The sequence below is a fragment of the Oncorhynchus gorbuscha genome, linkage group LG19 (genome assembly GCF_021184085.1).
Source record: "Oncorhynchus gorbuscha isolate QuinsamMale2020 ecotype Even-year linkage group LG19, OgorEven_v1.0, whole genome shotgun sequence".
NCBI classification, from domain to species: domain Eukaryota; kingdom Metazoa; phylum Chordata; class Actinopteri; order Salmoniformes; family Salmonidae; genus Oncorhynchus; species Oncorhynchus gorbuscha.
Genome location: NC_060191.1, coordinates 64713303 through 64739243, shown reverse-complemented (window position 1 = coordinate 64739243; position 25941 = coordinate 64713303). Strand labels below are relative to the sequence as shown.

Sequence of the window (25941 nt, the reverse complement as noted above, 5' to 3'; positions counted from 1 at the left end):
GATTTTCACCTTGTCAGCTCGGGGGATCCAATCTTACAGTTAACTAGTTCAACTCAATAATGACCTGCCTCTCTCTCGTTGCACTCCACAAGGAGACTGCTTGTTACGCGAATGCAGTAAGCCAAGGTAAGTTGCTAGCTAGCATTAAACGTATCTTATAAAAAACAAACAATCATAATCACTAGTTAACTACACATGGTTGATGATATTACTAGATATTATCGTTGCATATAATCTGACTGAGTATCTAAGTATCTGACTGAGCGGTGGTAGGCAGAAGCAGGCGCATAAACATTCATTCAATCAGCACTTTCGTGCATTTTGCCAGCAGCTCTTCGTTGTGCGTCAAGCATTGCGCTGTTTATGACTTCAAGCCTATCAACTCCCGAGATGAGGCTGGTGTAACCGAAGTGAAATGGCTAGCTAGTTAGCGCGCGCTAATAGCGTTTCAAACGTTACTCACTCTGAGCCTTCTAGTAGTTGTTCCCCTTGCTCTGCATGGGTAACGCTGCTTTGATGGTGGCTGTTGTCGTTATGTTGCTGGTTCGAGCCCAGGGAGGAGCGAGGAGAGGGATGGAAGCTATACTGTTACACTGGCAATACTAAAGTGCCTATAAGAACATCTTATAGTCAAAGGTATATGAAATACAAATGGTATAGAGGGAAATAGTCTTATAATTCCTATAATAACTACAACCTAAAACTTCTTACCTGGGAATATTGAAGACTCATGTTAAAAGGAACCACCAGCTTTCATATGTTCTCATGTTCTGAGCAAGGAACTGAAACGTTAGCTTTCTTGCATAGCACATATTGCACTTTTACTTTCTTCTCCAAAACTTTGTTTTTGCATTATTTAAACCAAATTGAACATGTTTCATTATTTACTTGAGGCTAAATTGATTTTACTGATGTATTATATTAATTTAAAATAAGTGTTCATTCAGTATTGTTGTAATTGTCATTATTACAAATAAATAAATAAAAATCGGCTGATTAATCGGTATCGGTATCAGCGTTGAAAAATCATAATATGTCGACCTCTAGTTGTATACCATTCCACCGATTCCCCTTCAGACATTACCATGAGCCTGTCCTAACCGATTAAGGTGCCACCAGCCTCATGTGGTGCATGCCAGTCACATGGTAGTGTAGTCATATCAAACAGAAGGTAGGAAAACAAGGGTTTAGACACCAGAAGGTTGTTGGTTCGATTCATTCAGCCGACTAGGTGATTAATCTCTCATTGTGCACTTGAGCAAGGCACTTAAACCTAATCGCTCCTAATTGTAAGTCGTGTTTGCCTAAAATGTAGACACCTCTAATGGCTTCTGGCATAGGCCTCTGACTGTCAGTGTAAGATACTAGTATAAGACTTTGGCTGTTACAAAGTAGTGTAACAGTGTCCTCTGTGTTTTTCTCTTCCCTGATCCATCTCTGTTCCACAGTACAAGGCCTCTCTCTTCCCTGCTCCATCTCTGTTCCACAATACAAGGCCTCTCTCTTCCCTGCTCCATCTCTGTTCCACAGTTCAAGGCCTCTCTCTTCCCTGCTCCATCTCTGTTCCACAGTTCAAGGCCTCTCTCTACCCTGCTCCATCTCTGTTCCACAGTACAAGGCCTCTCTCTTCCTTGCTCCATCTCTGTTCCACAGTACAAGGCCTCTCTCTACCCTGCTCCATCTCTGTTCCACAGTTCAAGGCCTCTCTCTACCCTGCTCCATCTCTGTTTCACAGTTCAAGGCCTCTCTCTTCCCTGCTCCATCTCTGTTCCACAGTACAAGGCCTCTCTCTTCCCTGCTCCATCTCTGTTCCACAGTTCAAGGCCTCTCTCTTCCCTGCTCCATCTCTGTTCCACAGTTCAAGGCCTCTCTCTTCCCTGCTCCATCTCTGTTCCACAGTTCAAGGCCTCTCTCTTCCCTGCTCCATCTCTGTTCCACAGTACAAGGCCTCTCTCTTCCCTGCTCCATCTCTGTTCCACAGTACAAGGCCTCTCTCTTCCCTGCTCCATCTCTGTTCCACAGTTCAAGGCCTCTCTCTTCCCTGCTCCATCTCTGTTCCACAGTACAAGGCCTCTCTCTTCCCTGCTCCATCTCTGTTCCACAGTTCAAGGCCTCTCTCTTCCCTGCTCCATCTCTGTTCCACAGTTCAAGGCCTCTCTCTTCCCTGCTCCATCTCTGTTCCACAGTTCAAGGCCTCTCTCTTCCCTGCTCCATCTCTGTTCCACAGTACAAGGCCTCTCTCGTCCCTGCTCCATTGCTGTCCAGCAGTTCAACTTGATTCTTTCCCCTTTAAGTTTAAAGGTTGACACAGTGGCAGGTGTAGGGCTGCTAGTTTACTGTGCTTTACCCCCTGTCTGCTGCTACCCTCTACCCCAAACCCTCTCCTGGGGAAGTTGGATAAATAAATAAATATGTCTGCCCAGGGCGGATTCATATTTTTCTGATATGTGTTTGTATCGCCTGCAGCCTGTCTGACAGATGTAGCCTTTGCAGGCAGAAGGGTATGCATATATAAATATGCTATACTAATCCCCAGTAAGCACACTGGCAGCAGTTTGGCCCTGCTACGTCCATGGGACGTGAGGTGTTTTAGCAGGGGGAGAGCTGGGGTTTTCACAAGGGATAGAAATGCAATATGACGTCTGCTCTCCGATATGGGCCATCCCAGAGTTAGAGCAAGAGTTGAGATCCTGTACATACACAGATCCTCTCAATTATACATACCAGACACACACACATACAGCCAACACACACTTTCACAAACTGCACACACATACAAGAAATGTCCTGCTAATCAGCAGTGGAGTGAAGCAGATGGTCAGTGGTGATCATCATGTTGGCAGAAATCCTAGAAGACACGCTGGATGTTTTTATTATTTGGTACAGGTTGTATCCAATCAGGATTGAAGATCCGGATTTGAAATGTGTAGGTTATTTTTGAATGTGGCTGTGTTTTCCCTGCTTGTCTCTTGTACATGCATCTGTTCATGGCATCGTGTTGGTATGACAGGGTGGAAACCCAAACAAAAGAGCGAGGAGAACCTTGAATAAATAACACTAGCATACAATGATTATCACACGGGACGAGACCCGTAATCATCTGCGAAAGCCCGAAACACACAGCACAGGTACTCACACGCACCAACGGACATAGTAACAATAATCGACCAGACCATGGAAACCAAAGGGTACATAAATACAAATACTAATCAGTGGGAATAAGGGACAGGTGTGCGTGATGAAAGTTCCGGAGGGATCCGTGACACTCACGGAAGATCAGTAGATCTGTTTTCCATTTCTTTAAAGGTAATTGATCTGGACAGAAACTCCCTTGGCCGCCACCATCAAAGAAAAGCTACACAAACACAAGTACCAGAACAACAGGCATTGGCCACAGTGGCTAGTCCATCTCGGGGGTAAGATTTCAGACAGCAGGACTCTGTTTGTGATGGAAACAGAGGAACCAGGCAGGCTGAGGCTCCAGTCTCCACCTTGTCTGTCTGTCTGTCCAGGGGGTCTATCTTTCTGGGACTGGCTAATTACAGCAGCTCTTTAGTGCTGCATCCTAGCTCGGCCAACAATCAACAATGGGAGGGACCTGGGGAGGGAACCCACCCGGGAGGGAACCCACCCTAGCCACTGCTCTATATCTCTCTGTCAATCCCTCTCTCTGTCTCGATCTGTTTCCTTGCTCCCTCTCCCACGCTCCTTCCATTGAGTGAGAAGCAGCTCTCTTTGTGTACTCTCTCCTCCCAGTTTGAGAGGGTTTCATTTGAATTTGTGTCACACAAAAGTCCCCCTATGTCCCTCTATGTTCCCCCCCATCCCTTGCTAAATAAATGAATCAACACACAGTGGTGTGGTGGGCCTTGTAAAGCACAGCAGAGGAGGGGGAGGGAGGGGAGGGGAAGGGAGAGGAAAGGGCAGAAAAGAGAACAGCCCACTAGGACCTACAGTATTATCCCAGTCTAATCCAACCCATTCTCCCTGTGTGTGTACAGGCAGCACCACGGGGGATTTGAACAAGAACCTGTGGTGCTGCCCTTAATTTAGCGCTCCTCAAACATCCCCTTCTTCTTCTTCTTTCATCCTTTACATGTGTCCCCAGACACACGGCTGCAGTCACTGTCCGCCATGACGCAAATACTCATTTGGAATTCAGTGGATTTGGTTTGGGTTCAGCGGGAAAACGTCAGCTTGAGCGCACCCAGCATGTTCTAGAATGATCCCCAATTTGTGATTATAACAAGTAGCCTGAGCTTTTAAGGTCATTTGTTTCTCTGAGAAGCAGCTCTTTATGTCTGTTCAGCGGTTTTTGTAAGGCAATTTGTTAACATAGAAGACACAGATGCAGGTGTAGTCTCCAGTAACTAATGGGGATTGAGGTGTATTGTAAAGTGTTAACATGTGCAGCCATTGCCTGGTTGATAATGAGCTGTTCTGTGTGTATGACAGAACACTAGACAAGCTGAGAGGGGATCTGTGTGGGGAAAGGACTACCTGAAGGGGAGGATAAGATAGCGGAAACATTGTTTGCCAGACCACCCACGGACTGTGTGTGTGTGTGTGTGTGTGTATGTGTGTGTGTGCCCACGGTACTGAACAGTGCTGTGCCTCTGTGAACTCTGTGATGTGAGTGATACCATGCTTCAGGGCATTGTGTGTGTGTGTGTGTTTGAACTGCTGCCTCCCCCGGGACCTCCATTAACTCCAATTAGCCGCTACTTGTGCTAGACCAGTCAGATGAAACCTCACATTTCAGTCTAACACAGCAGCAGCATCTCACCATGCACTCACCACACACACACACACACACACACACACACACACACACACACACACACACACACACACACACACACACACACACACACACACACACACACACACACACACACACACACACACACACACACACACACACACACACACACACACACACACACACTCATTGTGTACACCTAGCTAAGTATTAGATCAGATAAAGTGTTTCGTCATTGCAGAGTCTTCTCCCCAGGCTCACCCTCCATCTCTCTCTCCTCTGTCTCTTTCTCCTCAGTGCTGCGTGATGACTTCCGACAGAACCCTACAGACGTGGTGGTGGCAGCCGGGGAGCCGGCCATCCTGGAGTGTATCCCGCCTAGAGGTCACCCTGAACCAACCATCTACTGGAAGAAGGACAAAGTACGCATCGAAGACAAGGAGGACAGGATTACAGTAAGTACGACTACTAACTAACCACATGCTACTAACTAACCTCATGCTTCTAACTAACCACATGCTACTAACTAACCACATGCTACTAACTAACCACATGCTTCTATCGAACCACATGCTACTAACTAACCACATGCTACTAACTAACCGCATGCTTCTAACTAACCACATGCTACTAACTAACCACATGCTTCTAACGAACCACATGATACTAACTAGCCACATGCTACTAACTAACCACATGCTTCTAACTAACCACATGCTTCTAACTAACTACATGCTACTAACTAACCACATGCTACTAACTAAACACATGCTACTAACTAACCACATGCTACTAAATAACCACATGCTTCTAACGAACCACATGCTACTAACTAACAACATTCTACTAATTAACCACATGCTACTAACTAAACACATGCTACTAACTAACCATGTTCTACTAACTATACACATAATATTAGCTATCCACATAATATTAACTAACCACATTATACTAACTAACCACATTCTACTAACTAACCACATTCTACTAACTAACCACATTCTACTAACTAACCACATGTTACTAAGTAACCATGTGCTGCTAACTAACCACATGCTACTAACTAACCACATGCTACTAACTAACCACATGCTGCTAACTAACCACATGCTACTAACTAACCACATAATACTAACCAAGCCCTGGTCATAGCCCTGTGTGAGGTATGTAGATCAACTTGTTTCCCTGTGTCCTCAGATCCGAGGAGGGAAGCTGATGATCTCCAACACCAGGAAGAGTGATGCTGGCATGTTCATCTGTGTTGGCACAAACATGGTGGGAGAGAGAGACAGTGAGACGGCCCAGCTGACTGTGTTTGGTAAGCATGAATGCCTGACAGTTCTCCCAAATGTGTTTTACATTTTTTCGCATGGCCTCCTGAGTGGCGCAGAGGTCTAAGGCACTGCATCACAGTGTTGTGGCATCACTACAGCCTTTGGTTCGATCACAACCGGCCGTGACCAGGAGTCACATAGGGCGGTGCATAATTGGCCCAATGTCGTCCAAGTTTGGTGGAGAGTGTGTCCAGGTGGGGGGGGGGCTTTACTTTCTTCATCGTGCTCTAGCGAGTGGTTAATAAGAAGCGCGGCTTGGCGGATCATGTTTCGGAGCCCGTCGGGGAGTTGCAGCAATGAGACAAGATCGCAATTGGATACCACGAAATTGGGGAGAAAAAGGTGGTAATTTTTTTATATTTTGCATACATTTTCTCCTGACCCACCAATTAAACTAAACCCTTTTTGACGCTATCTAAGAATTCTTTATGTACAGTAACCACTGAAGCAGTCATCATTATACTGAGCTGAGTCTTTCATTTCATTTTTATTTAACCTTTATTTAACTAGGCAAGTCAGTTAAGATCAAATTCTTATTTACAGTGAGGCCTACCAAAAGGCAAGAGGCCCCCTGACGGGAGCTGGGATTATTTATTTTATTTAATTAAATATAAATATAGGACAAAACACACATCACCACAAGAGAGACAACACAACACTACATAAAGAGAGACCTAAGACAACAACATAGCAAGGCAGCAACACATGACAACACAGCATGGTAGCAACACAACATAGCAACAACATGGTATCAGGACAACATGGTAGCAGCACAAAACATGGTACAAACATTATTGAGCACAGACAACAGCAAAAAGAGCAAGAAGGTAGAGACAACAATACATCACACAAAGCAGCCACAACTGTCAGTAAGAGTGTACATGACTGAGTCTTTGAATGAAGAGATAAAGTAGTCCAGTCTGAGTGTTTGTTGCAGCTCGTTCCAGTCGCTACCTGCAGCGAACTGAAAAGAGGAGCGACCCAGGGATGTGTGTGCTTTGGGGACATTCAACTAAATGTGACTGGCGGAACGGGTGTTGTATGTGGAGGATGAGGGCAGCAGATCTCAGATCGTGGGTCTTGCGACGGGTTTACAGAGATGACCAGTTTACAGAGGAGTATAGAGTGCAGTGATGTGTCCTATAAGGAGCATTGGTGGCAAATCCGATGGCCGAATGGTAAAGAACATCTAGCCACTCGAGAGCACCCTGACCTGACAATGTATAAATTACATCTCTGTAATCTAGCATGGTTAGGATGGTCATCTGAATCAGGGTTAGTTTGGCAGCTGGGGTGAATGAGGAGCGATTACGATAAGAGGAAACCAAGTCTAGATTTAACTTTAGCCTGCAGCTTTGATACGTGCTGAGAGAAGGACAGTGTACCATCAGACCGCCAGATGGAATCCAGGCAGCAGAGCAGCAGGCATCAGGAGTAGGTATCTCACCCACTGGGAGGAAGCTTTTAATTGTGAAGGCAGGTTTCTTGTATAAAGGTCAGGTCTTTGAACAGCAGGCGGGGGCTTCGAAGGTTTCTTCAAAGACTCCTGACACTTGTTGGGCCCAAAGACCTCGACTCATTTTACTTCACACCTCAAGTGCTAATTGAATTTGTATCTGGTCTGTCCATGCAAGCCTGGCAGCTGAGTTCCAGGTTGGATGGTGTCCTCAAATCAAATCAAAGTATATTTGTCCCATGCGCAGAATACAACAGGTGTAGACCTCACAGTGAAATGCTTACTTACAGGCTCTAACCAACAGTGCAAAAAAAGGTATTCGGTGAACAATAGGTAAGTAAAGAAATAAAACAACAGTAAAAAGACAGTAGGGAGGCTATAACTGTTAGGAGTGTATTGGACGAGATGTCAGGTGCAGGAGAGCAGAGTGTAGTGAACGGGCACACTTTTTAATCCGGTCAAAACACAGAACATAGACAAAAAGTAATACACGTAACAATATCCACAATATCAAAATACATGTAACACAATCAATCCTACACAAAGACATGATGGGGAACAGAGGAATGAATACATATTAATTGATTGGGAAATGAAAACCAGGTGTGCAGGGAACAAGACAAAACAAATGGATACATGAAAAATGGAGTGGAGATGGCTGGAAAGCCGGTGACGTCGACCTCCGAACGCCGCCCGAACAAGGAGAGGAGCCGACTTTGGCGGAAGTCGTGACAGTAACAGTAGGGAGGCTATATACAGTAGAGAGGCTATATACAGTAGGGAGGCTATATACAGTAGAGAGGCTATATACAGTAGGGAGGCTATATACAGTAGAGAGGCTATATACAGTAGAGAGGCTATATACAGTAGGGAGGCTATATACAGTAGAGAGGCTATATACAGTAGGGAGGCTATATACAGTAGAGAGGCTATATACAGTAGGGAGGCTATATACAGTAGAGAGGCTATATACAGTAGGGAGGCTATATACAGTAGAGAGGCTATATACAGTAGAGAGGCTATATACAGTAGGGAGGCTATATACAGTAGAGAGGCTATATACAGTAGGGAGGCTATATACAGTAGAGAGGCTATATACAGTAGGGAGGCTATATACAGTAGAGAGGCTATATACAGTAGAGAGGCTATATACAGTAGGGAGGCTATATACAGTAGAGAGGCTATATACAGTAGGGAGGCTATATACAGTAGAGAGGCTATATACAGTAGCGAGGCTATATACAGTAGCGAGGCTACATACGGACACCGGTTAGTCGGGCTGGTTGAGGTAGTATATACATGTAGATATGGTTAAAGTGACTGATATGATAAACAGAGAGTATCAGTAACGTAAAAGAGGGGTTGGCAGGTGGTGGGTGGCGGGACACAATGCAGATAGCCCGGTTAGCTAATGTTCGGAGGCACTGGTTGGTCGGGCCAATTGAGGTAGTATGTACATTTACATTTACATTTAAGTCATTTAGCAGACGCTCTTATCCAGAGTGACTTACAAATTGGTGCATTCACCTTATGACATCCAGTGGAACAGTCACTTTACAATAGTGCATCTAAATCTTAAGGGGGGGGAGAGGGATTACTTATCCTATCCTAGGTATTCCTTAAAGAGGTGGGGTTTCAGGTGTCTCCGGAAGGTGGTGATTGACTCCGCTGTCCTGGCGTCGTGAGGGTGTTTGTTCCACCATTGGGGGGCCAGGGCAGCGAACAGTTTTGACTGGGCTGAGCGGGAGCTGTACTTCCTCAGTGGTAGGGAGGCGAGCAGGCCAGAGGTGGATGAACGCAGTGCCCTTGTTTGGGTGTAGGGCCTGATCAGAGCCTGGAGGTACTGAGGTGCCGTTCCCCTCACAGCTCCGTAGGCAAGCACCATGGTCTTGTAGCGGATGCGAGCTTCAACTGGAAGCCAGTGGAGAGAACGGAGGAGCGGGGTGACGTGAGAGAACTTGGGAAGGTTGAACACCAGACGGGCTGCGGCGTTCTGGATGAGTTGAAGGGGTTTAATGGCACAGGCAGGGAGCCCAGCCAACAGCGAGTTGCAGTAATCCAGACGGGAGATGACAAGTGCCTGGATTAGGACCTGCGCCGCTTCCTGTGTGAGGCAGGGTCGTACTCTGCGGATGTTGTAGAGCATGAACCTACAGGAACGGGCCACCGCCTTGATGTTGGTTGAGAACGACAGGGTGTTGTCCAGGATCACGCCAAGGTTCTTGGCGCTCTGGGAGGAGGACACAATGGAGTTGTCAACCGTGATGGCGAAATCATGGAACGGGCAGTCCTTCCCCGGGAGGAAGAGCAGCTCCGTCTTGCCGAGGTTCAGCTTGAGGTGGTGATCCGTCATCCACACTGATATGTCTGCCAGACATGCAGAGATGCGATTCGCCACCTGGTCATCAGAAGGGGGAAAGGAGAAGATTAATTGTGTGTCGTCTGCATAGCAATGATAAGAGAGACCATGTGAGGTTATGACAGAGCCAAGTGACTTGGTGTATAGCGAGAATAGGAGAGGGCCAAGAACAGAGCCCTGGGGGACACCAGTGGTGAGAGCGCGTGGTGAGGAGACAGATTCTCGCCACGCCACCTGGTAGGAGCGACCTGTCAGGTAGGACGCAATCCAAGCGTGGGCCGCGCCGGAGATGCCCAACTCGGAGAGGGTGGAGAGGAGGATCTTATGGTTCACAGTATCGAAGGCAGCCGATAGATCTAGAAGGATGAGAGCAGAGGAGAGAGAGTTAGCTTTAGCAGTGCGGAGCGCCTCCGTGATACAGAGGAGAGCAGTCTCAGTTGAATGACTAGTCTTGAAACCTGACTGATTTGGATCAAGAAGGTCATTCAGAGAGAGATAGCGGGAGAGCTGGCCAAGGACGGCACGTTCAAGAGTTTTGGAGAGAAAAGAAAGAAGGGATACTGGTCTGTAATTGTTGACATCGGAGGGATCGAGTGTAGGTTTTTTCAGAAGGGGTGCAACTCTCGCTCTCTTGAAGACGGAAGGGACGTAGCCAGCGGTCAGGGATGAGTTGATGAGCGAGGTGAGGTAAGGGAGAAGGTCTCCGGAAATGGTCTGGAGAAGAGAGGAGGGGATAGGGTCAAGCGGGCAGGTTGTTGGGCGGCCGGCCGTCACAAGACGCGAGATTTCATCTGGAGAGAGAGGGGAGAAAGAGGTCAGAGCACAGGGTAGGGCAGTGTGAGCAGAACCAGCGGTGTCGTTTGACTTAGCAAACAAGGATCGGATGTCGTCGACCTTCTTTTCAAAATGATTGACGAAGTCATCTGCAGAGAGGGAGGAGGGGGGGGAGGAGGATTCAGGAGGGAGGAGAAGGTGGCAAAGAGCTTCCTAGGGTTAGAGGCAGATGCTTGGAATTTAGCGTGGTAGAAAGTGGCTTTAGCAGCAGAGACAGAGGAGGAAAATGTAGAGAGGAGGGAGTGAAAGGATGCCAGGTCCGCAGGGAGGCGAGTTTTCCTCCATTTCCGCTCGGCTGCCCGGAGCCCTGTTCTGTGAGCTCGCAATGAGTCATCGAGCCACGGAGCGGGAGGGGAGGACCGAGCCGGCCTGGAGGATAGGGGACATAGAGAGTCAAGGGATGCAGAGAGGGAGGAGAGGAGGGTTGAGGAAGCAGAATCAGGAGATAGGTTGGAGAAGGTTTGAGCAGAGGGAAGAGATGATAGGATGGAAGAGGAGAGAGTAGCGGGGGAGAGAGAGCGAAGGTTGGGACGGCGCGATACCATCCGAGTAGGGGCAGTGTGGGAGGTGTTGGATGAGAGCGAGAGGGAAAAGGATACAAGGTAGTGGTCGGAGACTTGGAGGGGAGTTGCAATGAGGTTAGTGGAAGAACAGCATCTAGTAAAGATGAGGTCGAGCGTATTGCCTGCCTTGTGAGTAGGGGGGAAGGTGAGAGGGTGAGGTCAAAAGAGGAGAGGAGTGGAAAGAAGGAGGCAGAGAGGAAAGAGTCAAAGGTAGACGTGGGGAGGTTAAAGTCGCCCAGAACTGTGAGAGGTGAGCCGTCCTCAGGAAAGGAGCTTATCAAGGCATCAAGCTCATTGATGAACTCTCCGAGGGAACCTGGAGGGTGATAAATGATAAGGATGTTAAGCTTGAAAGGGCTAGTAACTGTGACAGCATGGAATTCAAAGGAGGCGATAGACAGATGGGTAAGGGGAGAAAGAGAGAATGACCACTTGGGAGAGATGAGGATCCCGGTGCCACCACCCTGCTGACCAGAAGCTCTCGGGGTGTGCGAGAACACGTGGGCGGACGAAGAGAGAGCAGTAGGAGTAGCAGTGTTGTCTGTGGTGATCCATGTTTCCGTCAGTGCCAAGAAGTCGAGGGACTGGAGGGAGGCATAGGCTGAGATGAACTCTGCCTTGTTGACCGCAGATTGGCAGTTCCAGAGGCTACCGGAGACCTGGAACTCCACGTGGGTCGTGCGCGCTGGGACCACCAGAGTAGGGTGGCCGCGGCCACGCGGTGTGGAGCGTTTGTATGGTCTGTGCAGAGAGGAGAGAACAGGGATAAACAGACACATAGTTGACAGGCTACAGAAGAGGCTACGCTAATGCAAAGGAGATTGGAATGACAAGTGGACTACACGTCTCGAATGTTCAGAAAGTTAAGCTACGTAGCAAGAATCTTATTGACTAAAATTATTAAAATGATACAGTACTGCTGAAGTAGGCCAGCTGGCAGTGGGTGCGTTGTTGACACTACACTAATCAAGTCGTTCCGTTGAGTGTAATAGTTTCTGCAGTGTTGCTATTCGGGGGCTAGCTGGCTAGCTAGCAGTGTTGTTTACGTTACGTTGCGTTAAAAGAACGACAATAGCTGGCTAGCTAACCTAGAAAATCGCTCTAGACTACACAATTATCTTTGATACAAAGACGGCTATGTAGCTAGCTATGTAGCTAGCTACGATCAAACAAATCAAACCGTTGTACTGTAATGAAATGAAGTGAAAATGTGATACTACCTGTGAATGCGACCGGGTTGTTGAGTCTATTCAGAAGACGTTGGCTAGCTGTTGGCTAGCTAGCAGAGTCTCCTACGTTAAGGACGACAAATAGCTGGCTAGCTAACCTCTGTAAATTAAGATAATCACTCTAAGACTACACACTCTAAACCTAAACACAATTATCTTGGATACGATGATACGAAGACAGCAAAGACAGCTATGTAGCTAGCTAACACTACACTAATCAAGTCGTTCAGTTGAGTGTAATAGTTTCTCCAGTGCAGCTAATCAGTGGACGTTAGCTAGCTGGCTAGTGAAGACTACGTTAGGATGGCGAAATACGATAATTACGCAATTATCTTTGATACAAAGACGGCTATGTAGCTAGCTGAGAAGAAATTGCTAAGATTAGACAAATCAAACCGTTGTGCTATAATGAAATATAATGAAAAAGTTATACTACCCGCGGGAGCGAAGTGCAGATGCGACCACTCGCTCCAACCGGATGCGACCACTCGCTCCAACCGGAAGTCCTGTACATGCATGTATGTTAAAGTGACTATGAATATATGATAATCAGAGAGTAGCAGCAGCAGAGGCTCAGGTCTCTGCTGTTTGTTTGCTAGAGCACCCTCCGTACGGCTTGGAAAAAGGAAACCTTAGTCTTGCCTGGCACCTTTCCCTTCAAATCTGCTTCCAGACACAATACTTTTTTGAGACTTTGTTTAATCCACAAATTTGGCCAACAGCAGCCTACCTGCACACGGTAGAGAAAGGGTACGGCAAAGCTTGCGCTCTCTGACTATTGCTGTGTCTGACCTGCCCTATCTATCTATCTATCTATCTATCTATCTATCTATCTATCTATCTATCTATCTATCTATCTATCTGTCTGTCTGTCTGTCTGTCTGTCTGTCTGTCTGTCTGTCTGTCTGTCTGTCTGTCTGTCTGTCTGTCTGTCTGTCTGTCTGTCTGTCTGTCTGTCTGTCTGTCTGTCTCTCTCCCTCATTTCCTCTCTCTGTCCTCCAGAGCGTCCCACCTTCCTGCGTCGGCCCATCAACCAAGTGGTCCTGGAGGAGGAGGGGGTAGAGTTCCGGTGCCAGGTGCAGGGAGACCCCCAGCCCAACGTACGCTGGAGGAAGAATGATGTTGATGTGCCCCGTGGGAGGTAAGACCCTTCTTCAATAGTACTCTGTTTCCTCTATTTGATCAACTAATCAACATATCAGTAAACCAACCAATCAATCTATCAAATAACCAACTAATCAACCAATCAATATATCAAACAAACAACCATTGAAATGTGCATTCGGGAAACACTTTCCAGAAAAATATTCAAAGCTGGTTGAGAGGATGCCAAGGATGTTGGAAAAGCATTCCAGATTAAGCTGGTTGAGAGAATGCCAAGAGAGTGGAAAGCTTTCATCAAGGCAAAGTGTGGCTACTTTGAAATCAATTCAAATATATTTTGATTTGTTTAATACTTTTTTGGTAACTACATGATTAAATATGTGTTATTTCATAGTTTTGATATCTTCTCTATTATTCTACAATGTAGAAAATAGTACAAATATAGAGAAACCCTTGAATTAGTAGGTGTATATTCTTTGATGTCCTCCCTTGGCCCCCCTCTGTCTCCTAAATCATTAGCACTGAGTGATTGATCCTGTATAGCTGAGGTGTCATGATGTAGTTTATATAGACTAACTAAGGAGTGATCAATGTAAGAGAGACCACTGTCTCTCTCTCTCTCTCTCTCTCTCTCTCTCTCTCTCTCTCTCTCTCTCTCTCTCTCTCTCTCTCTCTCTCTCTCTCTCTCTCTCTCTCTCTCTCTCTCTCTCTCTCTCACTCTGTGTGCTGATAACTCTACAGGACAGATAGGACTGATGCCAGTTCTCTCTCACCTGCCAGCAGGCATTAAACATGACCATTAGGCTGTTCACAACACTCATTAAGCACACAGGGTAACCCTGCTAGAAGCTAGACAAACACACTGTGCCCCCATAGCTCTGTCTGTCAATCAGTGGTCAGCCAACGTGGCCATAACAGAGGCCAGAGTCTGTCTGTCTGCAGGCAGGCAGGCAGGCAGGCAGGCAGGCAGGCAGGCAGGCAGGCAGGCAGGCAGGCAGGCAGACAGACAGACAGACAGACAGACAGACAGACAGACAGACAGACAGACAGACAGACAGACAGACAGACAGACAGACAGACAGACAGACAGACAGACAGACAGACAGACAGACAGACAGACAGACAGACAGACAGACAGACAGACAGACAGACAGACAGACAGACAGACAGACAGACAGAGTATCTATGAGTTTGCCAACTGAGAGCGTGACCCTGGGAGTGTGTGCAGGTGCAGCTGTACAGGTGAGCACTTGGCACAAAATCACACGCACACACACACCACACAACAATAAACTCGTTCACCCTTTCTGAGAGAGAAACAGAAAGAGCCTGTGGGTTCTGTGTGTGTCATAGTCTCTACAGAAAACTGTCCCACTCTGGTTCCTGTTAGACGTCTTCTCTCCAACTAGTGCCAGCAGTGATTTTGTTCTTGTTTGGTGGCCTCTATTGGCCCTGTACTCCCTGTGCCCCACCGTGGCTCACAGTCACTGCACAGAGAGTCAAAAGCAGGGCTGTGTCACGTCAGAAGCAGGGTTATGTCACTACCAAGCTTAAAAGACTGTCCAACACTAGGGTCACTCACTGCTAAGGTCATCCAGTGATTAATTTAAGCCAGATCCTGCATCTCTCATTCCAGAACCTATTTTACCAGATCTGGTGCCTCTCTCTCTTTGCATGAAAAATGATTGTCACTGTTTGCAACATAAAAAAGTGATCCGTGTTGATTCATGTTGCCAGCACTGAAATTCTCCTGCCCCGTATAAAATGTTTTGTGAAAATGTGCCTGATAATTGATTTGTGTTGGGCCGGCCCGGATTTATGGTTTGCTCAACATTGTAACCTAAGGAACAACGTACGGTTGTTTTTGTGGTGAGACAGAGAAGTGTGCTTGAATCTCTCACATAAAGGTGATTTTTTTTACTTCATGCATTCCAAGTACCTCAGAGCTCCCCAGACCATCCCCCTTTCGTGCCGTTCCGTCACCTCCCGATTTATAAATGAAGCACTAAGGTCATCACATTAAACACAGGCTAACAGACATTTGTCAAGGCTAGCTGCTAGCTGCTTTGTTTGTGACTGATAAGGATAGGGTTCATAAAGTAGGGTTCATAGGGTAGAGTTCATGAGGTAGGGTTCATAGGGTAGGGTTCATAAGGTAGGGTTCATAAGGTAGGGTTCATAATGAAGGGTTCATAGGGTAGGGTTCATAATGAAGGGTTCATAGGGTAGGGTTCATAGGGTAGGGTTCATGAGGTAGGGTTCATAATGCAGGGTTCATAAGGTAGGGTTCATATGGTAGGGTTCATAGAGTAGGGTTCATAATGCAGGGTTCATAAGGTAGGGTTCATATGGTAGGGTTCATAATGCAGGGTTCATAAGGTAGGGTTCATATGGTAGGGTTCATAGGGTAGAGTTCATAATGCAGGGTTCATAAGGTAGGGTTCATATGGTAGGGTTCATAGGGTAGAGTTCATAATGCAGGGTTCATAAGGTAGGGTTCATAGGGTAGGGTTCATAGGGTAGAGTTCATAATGCAGGGTTCATAAGGTAGGGTTCATAGGGTAGGGTTTATGAGCTAAGCCAAATAGACACAACTAACTTACTCATTCATGTATTTGATGTAGCTTTGCTTCAGGAAAGGACATAGTATTCATTGTAAAAAAAATGTATTAACACACTCATGAGTTTAATAGCATAGAATAAATCCTAGAATAAGAATGTCTCTCTTGCTGTATCTTGCCTTTTGAAGTACAGTCTTGTTTGGAGGAGAAAGCACGGAACATGGGAAACAAAGGCAACTAAATGATTAGACGATCACTATCTCAGTGTTCATAATTACAGTGTTGTATTTGTTTCCAGAGCTAGCTGTACTCACTCTCCTTTGAAGCAGACTGGATGAATGTGTGAAGGGTGTATTATTTTAATTTGGACATTCTCTGCAGTCTTTGTTGTCTCTGTGAGTGAACAGTCGTTTTATTGTACAAGTCAGTATCTTTCCCCACTGTGCAGCATATCTGCAGTTACAACATCAAACACACTGCCTGTCTGACAGACAGAAACTTCATAATATGGAATATAAATACATTTAATTCAGTTTGCCTGCAGATAATGATGCACACATTTTCACACTAACACACATAGCTGCCAGGATATTAAAATACATTGAACACCAGAACCAGTGCCAGCCCTGAAAGTCACAACCATGCTGTGTGTATGTGCCTGTGCTTGTGTGTGAGCCTGTCCTGATCCCCCTTCCCTCCATTTTATATATATCCTGATCCCCCTTCCCTCCATTTTATATATGTCCTGATCCCCCCCCTTCCCTCCATTTTATATATGTCCTGATCCCCCTTCCCTCCATTTTATATATGTCCTGATCCCCCTTCCCTCCATTTTATATATGTCCTGATCCCCCTTCCTCCATTTTATATATGTCCTGATCCCCCCCTTCCCTCCATTTTATATATGTCCTGATCCCCCCATTCCCTCCATTTTATATATGTCCTGATCCCCCCTTCCCTCCATTTTATATATGTCCTGATCCCCCTTCCCTCCATTTTATATATGTCCTGATCCCCCTTCCCTCCATTTTATATATGTCCTGATCCCCCTTCCCTCCATTTTATATATGTCCTGATCCCCCCTTCCGCCCATTTTATATATGTCCTGATCCCCCCTTCCGTCCATTTTATATATGTCCTGATCCCCCCTTCCCTCCATTTTATATATGTCCTGATCCCCCCCTTCCCTCCATTTTATATATGTCCTGATCCCCCCTTCCCTCCATTTTATATATGTCCTGATCCCCCCTCCATTTTATATATGTCCTGATCCCCCTTCCTTCCATTTTATATATGTCCTGATCCCCCCTTCCATTTTATATATGTCCTGATCCCCCCTCCATTTTATATATGTCCTGATCCCCCCCTCCCTCCATTTTATATATGTCCTGATCCCCCCCTCCATTTTATATATGTCCTGATCCCCCTTCCCTCCATTTTATATATGTCCTGATCCCCCCCTTCCCTCCATTTTATATATGTCCTGATCCCCCTTCCCTCCATTTTATATATGTCCTGATCCCCCCTTCCCTCCATTTGATATATGTCCTGATCCCCCTTCCCTCCATTTTATATATGTCCTGATCCCCCCTTCCCTCCATTTGATATATGTCCTGATCCCCCCCCCTTCCCTCCATTTTATATATGTCCTGATCCCCCTTCCCTCCATGTTATATATGTCCTGATCCCCCACCCCTTCCCTCCATTTTATATATGTCCTGATCCCCCCACCCCTTCCTTCCATTTTATATATGTCCTGATCCCCCCACCCCTTCCCTCCATTTTATATATGTCCTGATCCCCCCACCCCTTCCTCCATTTTATATATGTCCTGATCCCCCCACCCCTTCCCTCCATTTTATATATGTCCTGATCCCCCACCCCTTCCCTCCATTTTATATATGTCCTGATCCCCCCACCCCTTCCCTCCATTTTATATATGTCCTGATCCCCCCACCCCTTCCCTCCATTTTATATATGTCCTGATCCCCCTTCCTTCCATTTTATATATGTCCTGATCCCCCCCCACCCCTTCCCTCCATTTTATATATGTCCTGATCCCCCTTCCTTCCATTTTATATATATCCTGATCCCCCCTTCCTTCCATTTTATATATGTCCTGATCCCACCTTCCCTCCATTTTATATATGTCCTGATCCCCCCTTCCTTCCATTTTATATATGTCCTGATCCCCCTTCCATCCATTTGATATATGTCCTGATGCCCCCCTCCACCCTGTCTGCCTCACAGTGATTGGCTTGTCCCGTAGCTACCGTCTGCTGTCTACGAATCATGCAGAGCATGGCGCTACTAGCCCTAGACACTGATCTAAGATCAGTTTTTTATTTATCCCCTAATGGTTTAGGTTATATTGTTCTTGTCCTTTTCGTAAAAATTAATTTTAAAGTGTGTGCATGACACTGCAACAAATTTTGCCCAAGGGGACAATGACGTCGGTAAAGTAGATCTGTGCATCTTCTACCAGGAGCGCTGCCAGAGCCCATGGCGCCATGGTAACCACAGCGAGGCATTTTAGAGTTTGTCAGAGTGGTTCTGAACAGACACTGAAACTCTATAGGGAGATGTAGGAGATACAGCAGGAAAAACTCTACAGCAAAGATCCCCTCACTGACAGATGCCTGGCAGATTGTGTGTGTGTGTGTGTGTGTGTGTGTGTGTGTGTGTGTGTGTGTGTGTGTGTGTGTGTGTGTGTGTGTGTGTGTGTGTGTGTGTGTGTGTGTGTGTGTGTGTGTGTGTGTGTGTGTGTGTGTGTGTGTGTGTGTGTGTGTGCGCGTGTGTGTGTGTGTTTTAAAGGACGATAGCTGGAGCTTCAGATGCGTAGACGTCTCTTTAATGTTCTTGGTGGCTCTAGTTGTCTCTCAGGGAAACACAGACACTGGTACACAGGCCCTGGTATGAGGTAACGGAGAGTGTGGTGGTGTTTTCACTATGGTGAATAGAGGCTTAGTGGCACATTTTACAAGATTGCATTATGTGTTGCTGTACTAGTGTAGCTTTAACGCTGGTATAAACATAATAATGTGTTATGCGACCAAACACACAGTCTTGAACCAAATCTGTAGAACTTGTGTGTAACGTCCATATGGCTGGAAGAGGGAGGTTTCTTTACATCATTCAGTAATGTGGAGAGGAGGGAGCCCATGGAAATCCCTCTGCCACATCTGAGAGCCAGGATGGGAGGAACCGAGAGGAACAGAAAGCTCATTTTTTCCAGGCGGGAGAGATTCAGAAGAGTCAACTATAGCGAGCCCCAAATCCCAGAGAACGGACTTGGACAGGGTGTGTTTCATCTCCCAGCACTCTCCGTGTGGCCCAAATCCCTTTCTCCCTCTCTCTCCCTCCTCTCTATCCCTCCCTCTGACCCTTGTGCCCTCCTCTTATCTGAATCCATTCGCCCCAGTAGCCCATCTGTATTCATACCCTTAGTGCCCCCGTCCCCAGAGCTGCAGCTCCATAACACGCTACACCCACTTTCATGTCCCATGCTTTCCTTTTTAACACACTTCATCTTTGTGTGTGTGTGTGTGTGTGTGTGTGTGTGTGTGTGTGTGTGTGTGTGTGTGTGTGTGTGTGTGTGTGTGTGTGTGTGTGTGTGTGTGTGTGTGTGTGTGTGTGTGTGTGTGTGTGTGTGTGTGTGTGTGTGTGTGTGTGTGTGTGTGTGTGTGTGTGTCTGGTGTGGGTGTGTGCAATTTACTTTATCTTAAAGAAGTGGTGTTTCAGACAGTGGTGTTACAGACAGTGGTGTTACAGACAGTGGTGTTACAGACAGTGTTGCTAGACAGTGGTGTTACAGACAGTGTTGTTACAGACAGTGGTGTTACAGACAGTGGTGTTACAGACAGTGGTGTTACAGACAGTGTTGTTAGACAGTGGTGTGACCAGGTAGTGAATCGCATCTCTGCATGTCTGGCAGACATATCAGCGTGGATGACGGATCACCACCTCAAGCTGAACCTCGGCAAGACGGAGCTGCTCTTCCTCCCGGGGAAGGACTGCCCGTTCCATGATCTCGCCATCACGGTTGACAACTCCATTGTGTCCTCCTCCCAGAGCTCTAAGAACCTTGGCGTGATCCTGGACAACACCCTGCCGTTCTCAATTAACATCAAGGCGGTGGCCCGTTCCTGTAGGTTCATGCTCTACAACATCCGCAGAGTACGACCCTGCCTCACACAGGAAGCGGCACAGGTCCTAATCCAGGCACTTGTCATCTCCCGTCTGGATTACTGCAACTCGCCGTTGGCTGGGCTCCCTGCCTGTGCCATTAATCCCCTACAACTCATCCAGAACGCCGCAGCCCGTCTGGTGTTCAACCTTCCCAAGTTCTCTCACGTCACCCCGCTCCTCCGCTCTCTCCACTGGCTTCCAGTTGAAGCTCGCATCCGCTACAAGACCATGGTGCTTGCCTACGGAGCTGTAAGGGGAACGGCACCTCAGTACCTCCAGGCTCTGATCAGGCCCTACACCCAAACAAGGGCACTGCGTTCATCCACCTCTGGCCTGCTCGCCTCCCTACCACTGAGGAAGTACAGTTCCCGCTCAGCCCAGTCAAAACTGTTCGCTGCTCTGGCCCCCCAATGGTGGAACAAACTCCCTCACGCTGCCAGGACAGCGGAGTCAATCACCACCTTCCGGAGACACCTGAAACCCCACCTCTTTAAGGAATACCTAGGATAGGATAAGTAATCCTTCTCACCCCCCCCCTTTAAGATTTAGATGCACTATTGTAAAGTGACTGTTCTACTGGATGTCATAAGGTGAATGCACCAATTTGTAAGTCGCTATGGATAAGAGCGTCTGCTAAATGACTTAAATGTAAATGTATTGTAAATGTGTTACAGACAGTGTAGCTACAGACAGTGGTGTTACAGACAGTGGTGTTACAGACAGTGGTGTTACAGACAGTGGTGTTACAGAGAGTGGTGTTACAGACAGTGTTGCTAGACAGTGGTGTTACAGACAGTGGTGTTACAGACAGTCATGTTACAGACAGTGGTGTTACAGACAGTCATGTTACAGACAGTGGTGTTACAGACAGTGGTGCTACAGACAGTCATGTTACAGACAGTGTTGCTAGACAGTGGTGTTACAGACAGTGGTGTTACAGACAGTGGTGTTACAGACAGTGGTGTTACAGACAGTGTTGCTAGACAGTGGTGTTACAGACAGTGGTGTTACAGACAGTGGTGTTACAGACAGTGATGTTAGAGACAGTGGTGTTACAGACAGTGGTGTTACAGACAGTGATGTTACAGACAGTGGTGTTAGACAGTGATGTTACAGACAGTGTTGCTAGACAGTGGTGTTACAGACAGTGGTGTTACAGACAGTGATGTTACAGACAGTGTTGCTAGACAGTGGTGTTACAAACAGTGATGTTACAGACAGTGTTGCTAGACAGTGGTGTTACAGACAGTGATGTTACAGACAGTGGTGTTACAGACAGGGGTGTTACAGACAGTGGTGTTAGACAGTGTTGCTAGACAGTGGTGTTACAGACATTGGTGTTACAGACAGTGGTGTTACAGACAGTGGTGTTACAGACAGTGATGTTAGAGACAGTGGTGTTACAGACAGTGGTGTTACAGACAGTGATGTTACAGACAGTGGTGTTAGACAGTGATGTTACAGACAGTGTTGCTAGACAGTGGTGTTACAGACAGTGGTGTTACAGACAGTGATGTTACAGACTGTGTTGCTAGACAGTGGTGTTACAGACAGTGATGTTACAGACAGTGGTGTTACAGACAGTGATGTTACAGACAGTGGTGTTACAGACAGTGATGTTACAGACAGTGTTGTTAGACAGTGATGTTACAGACAGTGGTGTTACAGACAGTTGTGTTACGGACAGTGGTGTTACAGACAGTGTTGTTACAGACAATGGTGTTACAGACAGTGTTGCTAGACTGTGGTGTTACAGACAGTGATGTTACAGACAGTGATGTTACAGACAGTGATGTTACAGACAGTGGTGTTAGACAGTGATGTTACAGACAGTGTTGTTAGACAATGGTGTTACAGACAGTGATGTTACAGACAGTTGTGTTACGGACAGTGGTGTTACAGACAGTGTTGCTAGACAGTGGTGTTACAGACAGTGATGTTACAGACAGTGATGTTACAGACAGTGATGTTACAGACAGTGGTGTTAGACAGTGATGTTACAGACAGTGTTGTTAGACAGTGGTGTTACAGACAGTGTTGTTACAGACAGTGGTGTTAGACAGTGATGTTACAGACAGTGTTGTTAGACAGTGGTGTTACAGCCAATGTTGTTACAGACTGTGGTGTTACAGACAGTTGTGTTACGGACAGTGGTGTTACAGACAGTGTTGTTACAGACAATGGTGTTACAGACAGTCATGTTACAGACAGTGGTGTTACAGACAGTGGTGTTACAGACAGTTGTGTTACAGACAATGGTGTTACAGACAGTGGTGTTACAGACAGTGTTGCTAGACAGTGGTGTTACAGACAGTGGTGTTACAGACAGTCATGTTACAGACAGTGGTGTTACAGACAGTCATGTTACAGACAGTGGTGTTACAGACAGTGGTGTTACAGACAGTGGTGCTACAGACAGTGGTGTTACAGACAGTGATGTTACAGACAGTGGTGTTACAGACAGTGGTGTTACAGACAGTGGTGCTACAGACAGTGTTGTTACAGACAGTTGTATTACAGACAGTGTTGCTAGACAGTTGTGTTACAGACAGTGGTGTTACAGACAGTTGTATTACAGACAGTGTTGCTAGACAGTTGTGTTACAGACAGTGGTGTTACAGACAGTTGTATTACAGACAGTGTTGCTAGACAGTTGTGTTACAGACAGTGGTGTTGTCATTCTTCACCTCCACATCTTAGCAGAAAAATAGATGGCAGGCTACGACTTCTGTATCCCTTACTTCCTTCTGGTATTCATCTGTGTGTGTGCTTGTGTGTGTGTGTGTGTGTGTGTGTGTGTGTGTGTGTGTGTGTGTGTGTGTGTGTGTGTGTGTGTGTGTGTGTGTGTGTGTGTGTGTGTGTGTGTGTGTGTGTGTGTGTGTGTGTGTGTGTGTGTGTGTGTGTGTGTGTGTGTGTGTGTGTGTGTGTGTCTCCTCTACTCTACAGCTGAGTCTTGTAAGAGCCGTCGTGTCACTAAGTGATAGTATAGAACAATTCATTAAAATCAATACTACTGTGTCTACAGCCCATGTGTGTGTGTGTGTGTGTGTGTGTGTGTGTGTCTCCTCTACTCTACAGCTGAGTCTTGTAAGAGCCGTCGTGTCACTAAGTGATAGTATAGAACAATTCATTAAAATCAATACTGCCCATTCGTGTGTCTACAATATGAAGTCAGCCAATGAAAATGAAAGACATACGGTAGCAGAACATAGCAGAGAACTATACTATGTCTTTAATTAGGGCAAGTGTGTGGATACATCCTTATTCTACCAAGTGTATAGATAATTGATCCTCATCTCTGGTGGGAAAATCTTCAAATGGCTACTATATGCATCCTCTCATGTGAGGAAAAACACTTTGAACATTTGCACACATATACAAGTGGCCTTTGCCACGCACACACACACACACGCACGCACGCACGCACACACACACACACACACGCACGCACGCACGCACGCACGCACGCACGCACGCACGCACGCACGCACGCACGCACGCACGCACGCACGCACACACACACACACACACACACACACACACACACACACACACACACACACACACACACACACACACACACACACACACACACACACACACACACACACACAATCTGCCAGGCATCTGTCAGTGAGGGGATCTTTGCTGTAGAGTTTTTCCTGCTGTATCTCCTACATCTCCCTATAGAGTTTCAGTGTCTGTTCAGAACCACTCTGACAAACTCTAAAATGCCTCGCTGTGGTTACCATGGCGCCATGGGCTCTGGCAGCGCTCCTGGTAGAAGATGCACAGATCTACTTTACGGACGTCATTGTCCCCTTGGGCAAAATTTGTTGCAGTGTCATGCACACACTTTAAAATTAATTTTTACGAAAAGGACAAGAACAATATAACCTAAACCATTCGGGGATAAATACAAAACTGATCTTAGATCAGTGTGTTGAGTAAAAGCACCATGGTCTGTGTGGTTGGTAGATGGCAGACGGCAGCTACGAGACAAGCTGTAAAGGGAGAAGAAGAGTAGAGGAGATGGGAGAGCACTGCCCTAGAGCCCTACAGAGGGAAGATGACAAGACATAAGGCTGGTTAATTGATTTTGTCCCGCGGTTGACAAACTCTCAACAGGTTAGTCTGGCTGCTTGGATCAGACTCAGGTAGAGTGACAGGCAGAGTGTATGAAACAGGATCACCCTGCACTGTCTATCAGAGCATAGCAGAGAAGAGAGGATACCTTCTCTGAGCTACAGCCACACAGTCAGGCAGACTGAGAGTGGAGAGAGCTGGCCTCAGTCCCACACCTGCATCCTGGGAGACTGACTCATTTATGTTACTGTACAGCACCTGTACAACACCTCACACACACACACACACACACACACACACACACACACACACACACACACACACACACACACACACACACACACACACACACACACACACACACACACACACACACACACACACACACACACACACACACACACACACACACACACACACACACACACACACACACACACACACACACAGGTGAGACAGCAAGGACGCTTCAGGTGACACACAGATGAGTGTTTTTGAAAGATCTTTGAGTTTCTACTTTCCCTTGAGCCACATTAGTTTGATGTCGAGGTCAGGTGTGCTATAAAACTACTGTAGCACTTCTCCAGCAGCAGCACAGGCACAGTTTGGGAGTCAAGAGTTCTTCCTCAGTCCAGTACTCATTATAGTCTTAGCTCTGTGTATCAAACACCTCAACTCTGTGGGCCCTGCCCTGTGTATCAAACACCTCAACTCTGTGGGCCCTGCCCTGTGTATCAAACACCTCAACTCTGTGGGCCCTGCCCTGTGTATCAAACACCTCAACTCTGTGGGCCCTGGTGCAAACACTCAACTCTGTGGGCCCTGCCCTGTTTATCAAACACCTCAACTCTGTGGGCCCTGCCCTGTGTATCAAACACCTCAACTCTGTGGGCCCTGCCCTGTTTATCAAACACTTCAACTCTGTGGGCCCTGCCCTGTGTATCAAACACCTCAACTCTGTGGGCCCTGCCCTGTCTATCAAACACCTCAACTCTGTGGGCCCTGCCCTGGGTATCAAACACCTCAACTCTGTGGGCCCTGCCCTGTGTATCAAACACCTCAACTCTGTGGGCCCTGCCCTGTGTATCAAACACTCAACTCTGCCCTGCCCTGTATCAAACACCTCAACTCTGTGGGCCCTGCCCTGGGTATCAAACACCTCAACTCTGTGGGCCCTGCCCTGTGTATCAAACACCTCAACTCTGTGGGCCCTTCCCTGGGTATCAAACACCTCAACTCTGTGGGCCCTGCCCTGGGTATCAAACACCTCAACTCTGTGGGCCCTTCCCTGTGTATCAAACACCTCAACTCTGTGGGCCCTGCCCTGGGTATCAAACACCTCAACTCTGTGGGCCCTGCCCTGTGTATCAAACACCTCAACTCTGTGGGCCCTTCCCTGTGTATCAAACACCTCAACTCTGTGGGCCCTGCCCTGGGTATCAAACACCTCAACTCTGTGGGC

The 25941-nt window shown here is 46.9% G+C and overlaps 1 protein-coding gene across 13 annotated transcripts in view; it reads left to right on the top strand.

Annotated features, from left to right (window-relative positions):
- The window catches only part of LOC124005506 (roundabout homolog 2-like), an 832377-nt gene that overhangs the window by 655491 nt on the left and 150945 nt on the right, over positions 1-25941 (top strand). For all 13 annotated transcript variants that reach the window (XM_046314843.1, XM_046314840.1, XM_046314832.1 and 10 more), the window contains exons 3-5: positions 5060-5217; positions 5963-6083; positions 13543-13681. In XM_046314843.1, coding sequence (XP_046170799.1) covers positions 5060-5217; positions 5963-6083; positions 13543-13681 — 418 coding nt within the window. The remainder of the gene's footprint in view (positions 1-5059; positions 5218-5962; positions 6084-13542; positions 13682-25941) is intronic.